Source organism: Balearica regulorum, chromosome 1 (genome assembly GCF_011004875.1).
Source record: "Balearica regulorum gibbericeps isolate bBalReg1 chromosome 1, bBalReg1.pri, whole genome shotgun sequence".
Taxonomy (NCBI): domain Eukaryota; kingdom Metazoa; phylum Chordata; class Aves; order Gruiformes; family Gruidae; genus Balearica; species Balearica regulorum.
Window position 1 is genome coordinate 180,449,857 of NC_046184.1, and position 12,226 is coordinate 180,462,082.

The 12,226-nt window shown below is 47.0% G+C and overlaps 1 protein-coding gene across 1 annotated transcript; it reads left to right on the plus strand.

Annotated features, from left to right (window-relative positions):
• The first annotated feature begins 4,809 nt into the window (after nucleotides 1-4,809).
• On the plus strand, nucleotides 4,810-9,361 carry PCDH20 (protocadherin 20). The gene is made up of 2 exons (XM_075741727.1): nucleotides 4,810-4,949; nucleotides 6,121-9,361. The coding sequence occupies exons 1-2, from the start codon at nucleotides 4,899-4,901 to the stop codon at nucleotides 8,818-8,820; spliced, it is 2,751 nt and encodes a 916-aa protein (XP_075597842.1). The 5' UTR covers nucleotides 4,810-4,898; the 3' UTR covers nucleotides 8,821-9,361.
• Nucleotides 9,362-12,226: the final 2,865 nt, after the last annotated feature.

Below are 12,226 nucleotides of genomic sequence, written 5' to 3' on the forward strand. Positions count from 1 at the left end.
ATAATTGCAATCAGGCCTTCCATTTCCTCTGGGTGAGGTGGTTTAGGCCCAGCCGGCAGCTGAGCGCCACATGGCTGCTCACTCACTCCTTCCCCAGCATGATGGGGAGGAGAAGTTAACAAAAGGCTTGGGTCAAGATATGGACAGGGAGAGCTCACTAATTATCATCACGAGCAAAACAAACTGAACTTAAAAAAAAGGGATTCATCTATTTATTACTAAACAGAATAGAGCAATGAAAAAAAAAAATCAAGCCTTAAAACACCTCCCCCCACCCCTCCCACCTTCCCGGGCTCAACTTCACTCCCTGCTTCAACCTCCGCCCCCCTCAGCGGCGAGGGGGGGGGAGGGGGATGGGGGTTGCGGTCAGTGCAGCGCACGTTGTTTCTGCCGCTTCGTTGTCCTCGGGGGGGAGGACTCCTCTCATCGCTCCCCTGCTCCAAAATGGAGTCTCTCCCATGGGCTACAGTCCTTCCCAAACTGCTCCGGCGTGGTCTCTTCCATGGGGTGCAGACCTTCAGGAGCAAACTGCTCTCCCACGGGGTAACAAGTCCTGCCACCAAAACCTGCCCTGGCGTGGGCTCCCCTCTCCACGGGTCTACCGGTCTGGCCAGGGACTTGCTTCAGCCCGGGCTTCCCACAGGCCACAGCCTCCCTCGGGTGCCTCCACCTGCTCCAGCATGGGGTCCTCCATGGGCTGCAGGTGGAATCTCTACACCCCCTCATCCTTCCTCCATGGGCTGCAGGGGAACAGCCTGCTTCCCCATGGTTTTCACCACGGGCTGCAGGGGGATCTCTGCTCCGGTGTCTGGAGTGCCTCCTCCTCCCCCCCTCCTCCTGCACTGACCTTGATGTTACATCTTTGCACTCTTTCCCCCTCCAGCTGCAAAAAAACTTCCCCCCTTCTTATATATGTTATCACAGAGGCGCTGATTGGCTTGGCCTTGGCCAGGGGCAGGCCCATCTTGGAGCTGGCTGGCATTGGCTCTATCAGACACTGTGGAAGCTTCTAGAAGCTCCTCACAGGAGCCACCCCTATAGCCCATGCCCCCACCCGCTACCAAAACCTTGCTACACAAACCCAACACACTGGGGAACTGCCTGCTGGAAACTGGAGCAGCATTTTTCCTGGAGCAATCCCATTTTGTGATTGTTTTGCCTTGCAACACACGTACTTGTGTCTCTAGGGTCGAGGTTGGTGTTCCATCCCACCTCCTCATGTCCTCGCTGTGGTCATGGAGGTAAAACCACAGGATGCCTCGTGGTGTGTAGCCTCTCTATCCGCTTTCCTGAGCAGAGGAACGCTTACTCCTAACAGCTGAGACACTGGTCCATTCAGGTGGGGAATAGGACATACTCTCTTCAGGTTCCTGGACCTCCTGGGACAGTTTCTCCACAGCGGAGATAAGAGAGGAAGAGAAACTTTCTTCATATTGCCAGATCTGGCCAGCCACTTCATCCCCCACTGGTGCCTTCCCAGTCCTTTACTGCCAGTGAGTTGGTGTACGATGATGGTGCTCTCCATGCAAACTTCCGCCACATGGGTGGGGTACATTGGACTTCATCTGGATCTGTGGGTAACTCTGCGTTGTCTGGGTCATAATAAACCATCTCCCGCTCAGCTAATTCCCTTAGGTACGGGATACCTCTTTGCATTGCTGCCCACTTGCCTGGATGACATACAACACCTTCACTGATGGGACACCTTTCCCTTACACCTGACAGAAGTCGCCTCCAGAGGCTGAGGGCTTGGGTTTTTTTCCCAATAACCTGGTCACTGTCCCCTTCCCTAGACAGGGATCCCAGCTGCTTGGCCTCCCTACTCTCTAATTCCAGGCTACTGGCCCCCTTATCCCAGCATTGGAGCAGACAGGTCACCATGTGCTCACCTGGATGGCAGCTGCATATCTCACAGCTCACTCAGGGACAGGGATTGGGGGATTTATCTCTGGTTCTGCCTCTTCCTCCTGTTCTCCTGATGGTCCTGGTTCATTGTCATCCCTTACTAAGCAAACTGATTTTTTTTGTGTATTTCGTCTTGTGTATAGGGATGACTGATTCTGTCACAGGTTGCTATTTTGGTTCAGCTGCAGTGCCTGTCATGGGGGTTGGAGTAGCTGCAGTGCCTGTCGGTGTGTTTTGCCCCTCTTCCCTCCAAGAGTGCTGCCCAACATCAACCAGTGTTTGGTAGATACTGGCCAGGACCCAGCACGATGCAGTAAGTTGTTCCTGTTTGGAATAGCCACAGCATTTTCCTTACAAATATTCTGTTACTTCATCAGGGTCCTGCAGTTGTTCGGGAGTGAAGTTCCAAACCATTGGTGTTGAGAAATTCTCTAGATACCTGCCCATATTTTCCCACATGCCATGCCACCCATGACTATCCAGCCTCAGGGTAGATCTCCAACAGTTTTTTGTAACCCTAAACAGGGCTTGAAACACACACAGGAGACACAGCAATAGGAGCACGCTGCTTGAACATCGCAAGGGTATTTACAATTCTCAAAAGCTGTTGTAACTTGCCTGAAGGAAAAAGGGGAGGTGAAAGAGCCAGAGAAGTTATCCCCCTCTGCCTTCCCCATAGATTAGGTGCGATTATTAATCAATTCTGAGAGATGTCATCCAAGGCATGGACACAGCAGCAATGCCACATACAAATACCAGCTTTACTATCATGACCAAATGAGAAACCTGAAACCTCTCCTCTTCCAGAGGTGATAAACAGCGCCACAGGGAATACATACAGCAAGTACAGGTTTACATACCACAGTCATGTGAACAAACAAAACACCGTTTTGACCAGTGACTGTTTACCTAATATAATAAATATGTGTAATAAATTTGTTTTAACACACTCTGGTCCGATCTCTACTCTTCATGCCCCACGCTGGGTGCCTGGAAGGACTGTCGTGGTTTAGCCCCAGCCAGTAACTGAGCACCACGTGGCCGCTTGCTCACCCCTCCCCCCCTCCCTTGGTGGGATGGGGGGGAGAATCAGGAGAAAAAGGTAAAACTCATGGGTTGGGATAAGGACAGTTTACTGGGACAGCAAAAGCAGAGGTAAATAACAACAACGGTACTTATAAAAGAATATACAAAGCAGGTGATACACAATGCAATTTGCTCACCACCCAGAACTTGATGCACAGCTCATCCCTTAGCAGCAACCCCTCCTCCCCAGCCAGCCCCGCTTCTTATACTGAGCATGACATCATGTAGTATGGAATATCCCTTTGGCTAGTTTGGGTCAGCTGTCCTGGCTGTGTCCCCTCCCAGCTTCTTGTGAAAATTAACTCTATCCTAGCCAAAAAACCAGGACATTCACACAAACAGTATTGCATTATTTATATTTCAGTGATGGAGGGTATGACACAAAGGAATTAATATGATTTGTTTACAGCCCTGGAGGAAGCCAGTCTTGGAATTTTTTATTTCTGTTATGTTCTGTTCTGTCCTATTCTATTGTATTCTATTCAATTCAGCTTGTGTCGCTGCCCTTACGCTCACAACATCCAAGAACATCCCAAGAGTTACTAAACAATATGTTCTGTATTTTTCACTTACAATTTGCTTTTGAAAGATGTAGTATTACAAAAGGCTTGGGGATAAGGCTGGTTTTGGATTGGTATTCTAATTGCTTTTTCGTTGTTTCTCCATTTTGGATTGGACATGGAGTTTTTCGCAAGGAGCTGTAGAAAAAGGAAGAATACTTTTTGTTTTGATTGAAGGCAAAATTTTTGCTGTCCTAAGCTGAGATCAAATGCCTGCACACTGTGCTTAATATGGAGCATGGACACATTCAAGGTGGTCTTCAGACTGTTTTAGACAGTTCAATCTCTTGTACAAACATTACCTTTGTGAAGGGCAGCTCCACTGTGCTTGACAAATGCAACTGCCTACCAGAGTCCCAATACTTCAACTCTCAGCAAGAGCCTGGGTCCAGACCATTGAACACTTTAAGGCTAAAGATGGACATCTCATATTCCATTTGAGATCTTGCAGAAAGCCAGTATAAGGAACACAGGGCAGCTTACCTATTCTTTTGATAGTCCAAGATGTTAAGGAAATGTGTAATTGGTCTTGAGCTATCTAAAGTTTCCTGAGTGCTGATAATTTCTAGCCAACAGTGACTGGAGACTATACAATGAAAGCACATAATCTTCTGCCACAAGGGACCTTCGGGTTTCTAGCCAGCAGGAAATTGCAGTTGCTGCTGTAATTTGGCAGGACGTGCACCTTCCACCAGCGAAACACTTGCCAACTCCTCAAAACATCACCTTCATTTCGTGCAGACGCGGGCTGCTCATTAGGGTTCGGCACCGCTTCTTAAACCCAGCCAGCTATTCTCGCTTTGCCCGCTGACACCCACATCACAACATCTTTCCACAGAAGAAGGACAAGACGATTTTTTTTTTTTTTTAACCACCTTAGTTTCCAGACGGGAGTATCTTCTGATCCTAGCGCTTCCCCCGCACACAAACACACACACCCCATACCCCAACACCCCCCCCCCGGCGCTCCGATGTGGCCTCGCCGCTGCGCTCAGCAGGGCGCCTGCCTCCCTCCCTGCCCGCCCGGCTGCCTGTCCGCCTGCCTCCGGCGCTGCCGCAGCCTCCGCGGGCGCGCCCCCCGCCGCCCTCCCGGCGCCCCGCCGCCCTCCTTGCCGTGCCCGTGACTATTGGCTAACCCCCCCCCCCCCCCCTCCTCCTCCCCTCCCCGCGGCGGCGGCGCCCTCCCGAGCGGAGGGGGAGTGTCCTGGGCACAGCCCAGCCCAGCGCGGCGGTGGCGGCGGCGGCGGCGGCGGGGGAATGGGCAGCCGCGGGGAGGAGAGGAGCCGGGCGGGCGGCGGAGCGGGCGGGCTGCTCGGGCGCAGCCGGCGGCGGCAGCGGCGGCCGGGCATGGGGCCCCCGGGCAGTCGCGGCAGCACCACCGCCCGCGGCAGCCTGCAGGTGAGGGCTGGGGCGGCGGGAGGGGAAGCGCCGCGTCCTGCCTCCTTCTTCCCCCCGAGCCCGACTTCGAACGCAGTAGCAAAATCGGCAAAAAAATCCCAACCAAACAACCCACACCATATATATACATATACGTATATATATATGTTTGTTGTTTGCTGTCTTTTTTTTTCTCTCTGGGCTCCGATCTCCACAGATCAGAGCAGCCGTGAAAAGTTTTTTTTTTTTTTTTTTGTTGCTGCTGCCGACGCGGGTCGTAGCAGAGAGCCGCGAAAAAGGAAAATGGGTGGTTAAAAAGGGGAGAAGGAGGAAAAATCTCCCGTGGAGGTGATGCCCGAAGTTACTTTCGAGGACCCCGTTTCCATACGCGAGGGGCTGGGGACGCGTTTGCCAGCGCGGGCAACTTCCTTCGCGCAACCTCTGCGCGGCTTCTCTGTTTAACTCCTATTTTCAGCCGGGACCCAGAGGGGTACCCCGGCGGGGCTGCGCGGCGGCGTGAGGGCGGCCGGCGGTCCGTGGTGGCGGGGCTGGGGCCGCCGGCGGTGTGGGGCGCGGGCGGCAGTGCGGGGCTCCGCCGGGTCCCGGGTGGGTTGCGCGGTGCGGGCCGCGTCGTTGCTGCACCGCAGGGTCCGTGAGCATGCGAGAATAACAGGCTTTGGGACGAGGTGAAAGATGGGGGGAGTGGGGGACGCGTTTGACATTGCTGATGTGGAAAGGGAAGGGGGCAGGCAGATGTTTGGGGGTGTCAAGGGGATACCTCGGCTTGGGATGTGCTTGCAGGTGGGACGATGGGTGCTGCTGGTGAGAAGGGGGGCGAGCTTAAGGAGGGGGTTGGGGGAAGAAGAGGGAAGATGGCACGTCGGGGCGCAAGTGCTGCTGGTGTAGGGGGGAGGCAGGGTGCCCCTGGGCCAATCCCTGGCAGTGCGTATTTGCTGTGGGGAATGCAGCTGGTGTTGCCTGGAGGGGACAGATGGCGATGCCCTGGAAGTAGCTGCTGTACTGGGGGGAGAAGATGGGGGAAGAAGGAGGATGGCTTCACGTTGCAGATACTGCACTCCCTGCTCGAAGTGGCAGTGGGGGAGGCAGTGGGCAGGGAGGGGGGCTACCTCCTGCCTCCCCTCCTTCTCTAACACCAGTCCCTCCCTATACCCCTCTGCCTCTCTCTCCCCAGCACTTGCTCCTCTTCCTGCTCTTCGTTGGACCTTTCAACTGCTTTGCCAGTTACAGCCGCGCCACTGAGCTCTTCTACAGCCTCAACGAGGGGCTGCCCGCTGGGGTGCTCATCGGCAGCCTGGCCCGTGACCTGCAGCTGCCGATGGCTGGTGGGCAGCGCCCTGCAGCCCCCCAGCCCCCACTCTCCTTCACTCTGGCCTCGCGTGGCTTGGGGGGACAGTATGTGCAGCTGGACAACCGCTCCGGAGAGCTGCATACCTCAGCCATGGAGATCGACCGGGAAGCACTGTGCGTGGAGAGCAGTGAGGCCACTGTCTTTGGGGGAGCAGCTGCTGTCTCCTCCTCCTCCTCTCCCTCATCTGAGTCATGCCTGCTGCTGCTGGATGTGCTGGTGCTGCCGCAGGAGTACTTCCGCCTAGTGAAGGTAAAAATTGCTATCCGGGATGTCAACGACAATGCACCCCGCTTCCCTGTGCCCCACATCCGCCTCTCAGTGCCCGAGAATGCACCTGTGAACACCCGCCTGGCTATCGAGCACCCTGCCCTTGACCCTGACGTGGGCACCAACAGCGTCCAGACCTACCGCCTGCGAGATAACTACGGTGTCTTCACCCTGGATGTGGAGGAGAATGAGAGCGGGGAGAGGACTCCGTACCTGATTGTCATGGGGGCTCTGGACAGGGAGACACGGGAGGAGTATGTCACAGTCATCGTTGCTGAGGATGGGGGGACTCCTCCGCTCATGGGCAGTGCCACCCTCACTATTGGCATCAGCGACATCAATGACAACTGCCCCCAGTTCAGCGACTCACAACTCAATGTCACTCTTTATGGGAATTCCAGTCTAGGGACACACGTGGCCACTGTCCACGCAGTAGACATGGACCTTGGATCCAATGCCCAGATCACCTACTCCTACAGCCAGAAAGTCCCCCAGTCATCCAGAGACTTGTTCCATCTTAACGAAAGCACAGGAATCATCACGCTGTCCAGTAAAGTTGATGGGGACACTCCAAGACTCCACAGGCTGATCATATTGGGCAACGGTCCTGGTTGTATCCCTGCCGTGATCACAGTGCTAGTGACCATCATCAAAGTCATGATGAGGCCACCTGAAGTTGTCCCTCGTTTCATAGCTAATGAAGCAGAAGGAGTGGTATACTTAAAGGAACTGGAGCCTATCAACACGCCGATAGCATTTTTTACCATCAAAGACCCTGATGAAAAATACAAAGTCAATTGCTATTTGGATGGTGATGGGCCTTTCAGACTTTCACCATACAAGCCATACAATAACGAATACCTGTTAGAGACCACAAAGCCTTTGGACTATGAGACACAGCAGCTGTATGAAATCTCTGTAGTCGCATGGAACTCAGAAGGATTTCATGTCAACAAAATAATCAAAGTACAGGTACTGGATGACAATGACAACTCCCCAGTTTTCTCTCAACAGCTGATAGAATTATCTATTGAGGAGAACAATGTTCCCAATGCTTTCTTGACCAAACTGCATGCTACAGATGCTGACAGTGGAGAAAGAGGGCAAGTGTCTTATTTTTTAGGGCCTGATGCCCCTTCCTATTTTTCTTTAGATAAAACCACAGGAGTTCTTACAGTTTCCACCCAGCTGGACAGAGAAGAAAAAGAGAAATACAGATACACTGTCAAAGCAGTAGATTCTGGGTTCCCTCCAAGAGAATCAATAGCAACTGTCACCATCACTGTATTGGATAAAAATGATAACAGTCCAAGATTTATCAATAAAGATTTCAGCTTTTTTGTGCCAGAAAACTTTCCAGGTTTTGGTGAAATTGGAGTTATAAGTGTCACAGATGCCGATGCAGGGCAAAATGGATGGGTTGCCCTTTCAGTTCTGAATGGAAGTGATATTTTTGTTATAGATACTGGAAAAGGAGTTCTGAGAGCTAAAGTCTCCCTGGACAGGGAGCAGCAAAGCTCCCACATTCTGTGGATTGAAGCAGTTGATGGTGGTGATCCTGCCCTCTCCTCTACTGCAAAAATAACTATCCTTCTTCTGGACATAAATGACAACCCCCCTTTGGTCTTGTTTCCTCAATCTAATATGTCTTATTTGTTGGTCCTTCCTTCTACCCTTCCTGGCTCTCCCATCACTGAGGTCTATGCTGTCGATAAGGACACTGGCATGAATGCAGTCATAGCTTACAGTATCATAGGAAGAAGAGGCCCTCGACCAGAGTCATTTAGGATTGATCCTAAAACTGGTAATATCACCTTGGAAGAGTCACTGATGCAAAATGACTATGGCCTCTATCGGCTGCTTGTGAAAGTTAGTGATCATGGCTATCCAGAACCTCTCCATTCCACCGTCATGGTGAACCTTTTTGTCAATGACACTGTTAGCAATGAGAGCTACATTGAAAGTTTGTTAAGAAAGGAGCCTGATATCAGTATAGAAGAAAAGCAGCCACAAATATCCATAGAGCCTGCACATAAAAAAATGGAGTCAGCATCCTGCATGCCTACCTTGGTAGCTCTGTCAGTCATAAGCTTGGGTTCAATCGCTTTAGTAACAGGGATGGGCATTTACATCTGTCTAAGGAAAGGAAAAAACCATCACAGAGCAGATGAAAACTTGGAAGTACAAATCCCATTAAATGGAAGAATTAACCTGCACGTATTGGAGAAGAGACCCATGGAGATTTCTAACATTTGACCTTTCTTTGTGGATAAATCCAACATCTGAAAAACCTTGGAGAGCTCTGAAACACATAGCCGTGGGTTGTATTGAAAGAGGTTGCAATGAAGGACCGCTAATTTATAACTTAATAATATTATAATTGTAAATAGCTGTTTACAGTTTTTTAAATTGAAATTCAGTGTACAGCTTTTTTATGAGACCTTAGTACTAACAGCTAGCACCCTGTCTATAAAAACATGGACATCATTTGCAGCTTTCATAAATCAATAAGATCAGTGATCATAAAAAAGGGGAAGGTAAGACGATTCTTTAAACTCAAGTTTTAAAAGTCTTTTTAACCACAAGAGGGCAACAGATGCTCCTGAGCAGGGAACTGTTCAAGGTACCGTCCATGAGATAAACACAGAGTATATTTTAAATATATTGGTTTTAATATAAAATAAACATTGGCATACAGACATTTAACCACAAAAGAAAAGTCTGTCCCAATGTACGTATAATTAAAAGAACAAAGACATTAAAATGCACTAGTAATAATAATAATAAAAAAAAGAAACAGAATGTTTATTACCTCACAAGTAAAGCTTATACAGTAGGATAGAAAAGGCATTAACAAGAAGTGCAATTCCTATTGAGCAAGAATGCAAGATAGTGTAATGAGAATCTGAACTGCTGTGACATATCATCTTTCATTTGCCCCAGATTTCACCCACATTGTCATTTGCTCCAGCAATCTGCTGGTCATTTTTATGGAAAATTATATTTAATATTTCCTACAGCAAATAATGACAGAAACCCATGCTCATCCTCGTAAACATGCCAGATGCAAGGAAGCAAGGGAATGGCTAAATCTTCAGTTGTCACAGAAGTGGTGATATTTTTTGTACTTTGAGCAATCTGTCAGTAGTACTCCATCAGTTTGGTTGTGTAATAGATTTTTTCATGTGATACTTCTGAATCTGATCTGCCAGATGAAAACAAAAATCGCTTCATATTCTAAGGAATTATAGGACTTAGTTTATTCTGACTGTTGCTCTTTTCTGGATTGGTATTTCATGTGAAAGATCTTGTTTCTGACTTTTGGCGACCATTCCTGGCTCCTTTTCATTGGCTTTGATTTTGGATTAGATCCAAAATCTAACTTGTAAGACTGGTGGCATATTTTCTTGATAATTTATTCTTTGCTGTATCCTCTGCAACAAAGCAGCAGGTTTATCGGTGATGTATCACTTTCACTTAATTTTAAGAGCTGAGAACTATCTTTTGTATGATGATTACATCATTTTTTTCTGTGTGAACAAGATAAATTAGTGTTAAGCTTAAAACTGATTATTTTGATTTCTGGCATCATATGTCTGTATGTACCAAATGTGTTTATATGTCTGCAAATTAAAGCTATATATTTTCATAATAACTTACTCTTTGTCTCTCTCCTAGAATTTTAATTATAAAGCTAAATGTTATTTTAGTTATAAGAAATGCATATTTCACAAATGCTTGGGTGCTGGCTATCTTGTCTTATGTGTCATAATACTTCCCCAAGTTAGTGCACTTCAAAATCATTAATGAGAGTTTATGCTGTACTTCTTAAATTACTGGCAAAGACAGTTGTATTTCAGCTGATGTAAGTGCGGCGGCAGCTGATACCTGTTTTTAAAGTAGGGAATGCAATTTGAAGCAGTTTTTTTGTTTTTCTCTCTGTGACTGGCACATTACTTCACCTTGAGCCTATTGAAATATTGGATCTTCTTATAGGTATTGGTTCTGCTTAGCCTAAGTAAGAGTATTAACATAATGTCCAGATTTTACCATTCTACACATAAGAAATAGCTATTTTTTCAGGTTAGAATATTTTCTCTTTATACACTGTTTGATAGCTGTGTTTCATGCAAAATTAATTCAGCCTGTCAGAGGTTTGTGGTTAATCACCTTTTTTTCATTTATTTTCATATTATTACAATATGAAAATGGTATGTATGCCTTTGTCACAAAATGCATTTGTCACAGACATTGTTTATTATCTCTGAAGAAAAATTACATTAATTCTTCAGAAATGGCTTCAGTATTGCAGATGCTCTGTATTGCTGTGGTGGGGAAGTTAAATCCTGTGTATTTTTTTTTTCTTCAATAAGGAGGCAAGGTAACTGAGAGAAAGACAGTATTCTTTTCAGTGCTCTGCTCTTGTTTGAATTAGCAGTCCAGTATCTTCTCAAGACAATTTAAACAGGAGCAAACCCAAGACTTAAGAAATACGATAAAACCATAAACTTGATCCTTCAGTGTGTGTTCATGTGACACTGGGCAGATATTTTTATTCAGGTTTGACAGTTGCAAAGTCTTAAAACTGTTTGATTAAGCTTACTGAGTTTAAATGTGCTGTTCTTGTTTCTTTTTTTTTGGTTTGTTTAGTTCAAGCACGTTTCTAATGCGTAATAAAATATAGTGGTATGAGCCGGTTAAAACCAAAGTACTGCTCACGAAGCATTTCGCTCACACAATTTTCACACATTTAAAGCAAATTGGTTTGAAATCACACCTTCAGCCATACCAGCAACACTACTGGTGAAAAAGACTTTACCCTGTGCGTAGCCTTTGGGTAGGTGAAGTCACTGAAAATGGCAAAATACGCAGAGTGAGTTGTGGGGTTTTTTTAAATTGCATATTTTATGTTGCTTAAAAAACATACAGCTGGTAGCAGCAAGTAATAAGGATGATATTTAAGTCTGCAATGTTAAGCCTAACAGTGATTAAAAAAAGCAAAACAGGAATCTTAAATTCATAGAACTTGGCACTTCTCAAAAAATGTTCTTTCTTAGTGGAAAAGTGCTTGATACAGGCTATAGAGCAAACATTTATGTGACGCTGCTGTTTCCAAAGTATCCCTTACTGAAATCCCTTTCACATGAAAACACATTTTTAATGAGTATAACTAAAGTAAATTAGACTCTCATATAAAAGGCCTATTTTATTACCACCTTGTGCACTGCACTTGCCAAAATATATGCAAATCTTGTCGACACTGGTAGTTGAGCTGGCACAAAAATAAATGTCTCATTCATTTACAGTATCCGTTGAACAATCTTAGACTCTGAGTGGGTGCTCTTTGTTCATTTTTATAAAAAATGACATTGTCCTAAGCTTTGTGTTGCCAAAACCTCCTAAACTTGCCATGCAAACACTTTTTCATTAGAATTAACAAATTAAAAAATAAAAGACAAGAAATGGGCAGTGAGCCCAGTGGCAGTGGACAGAGAAAATCAGTTCGGTCTCCTCTTTCTGTTTATTTTATTCTTTTTAAAAGAACTCTTTGAAGTTACTGTTTTGATGCAAAATTAACCTAACACCTGGCTGAATATCAATAAAGGATGAGATGTGAAAGCGTGGAAGGGGAATTAGACGGCATTGCTTTTTCTTATGTCAA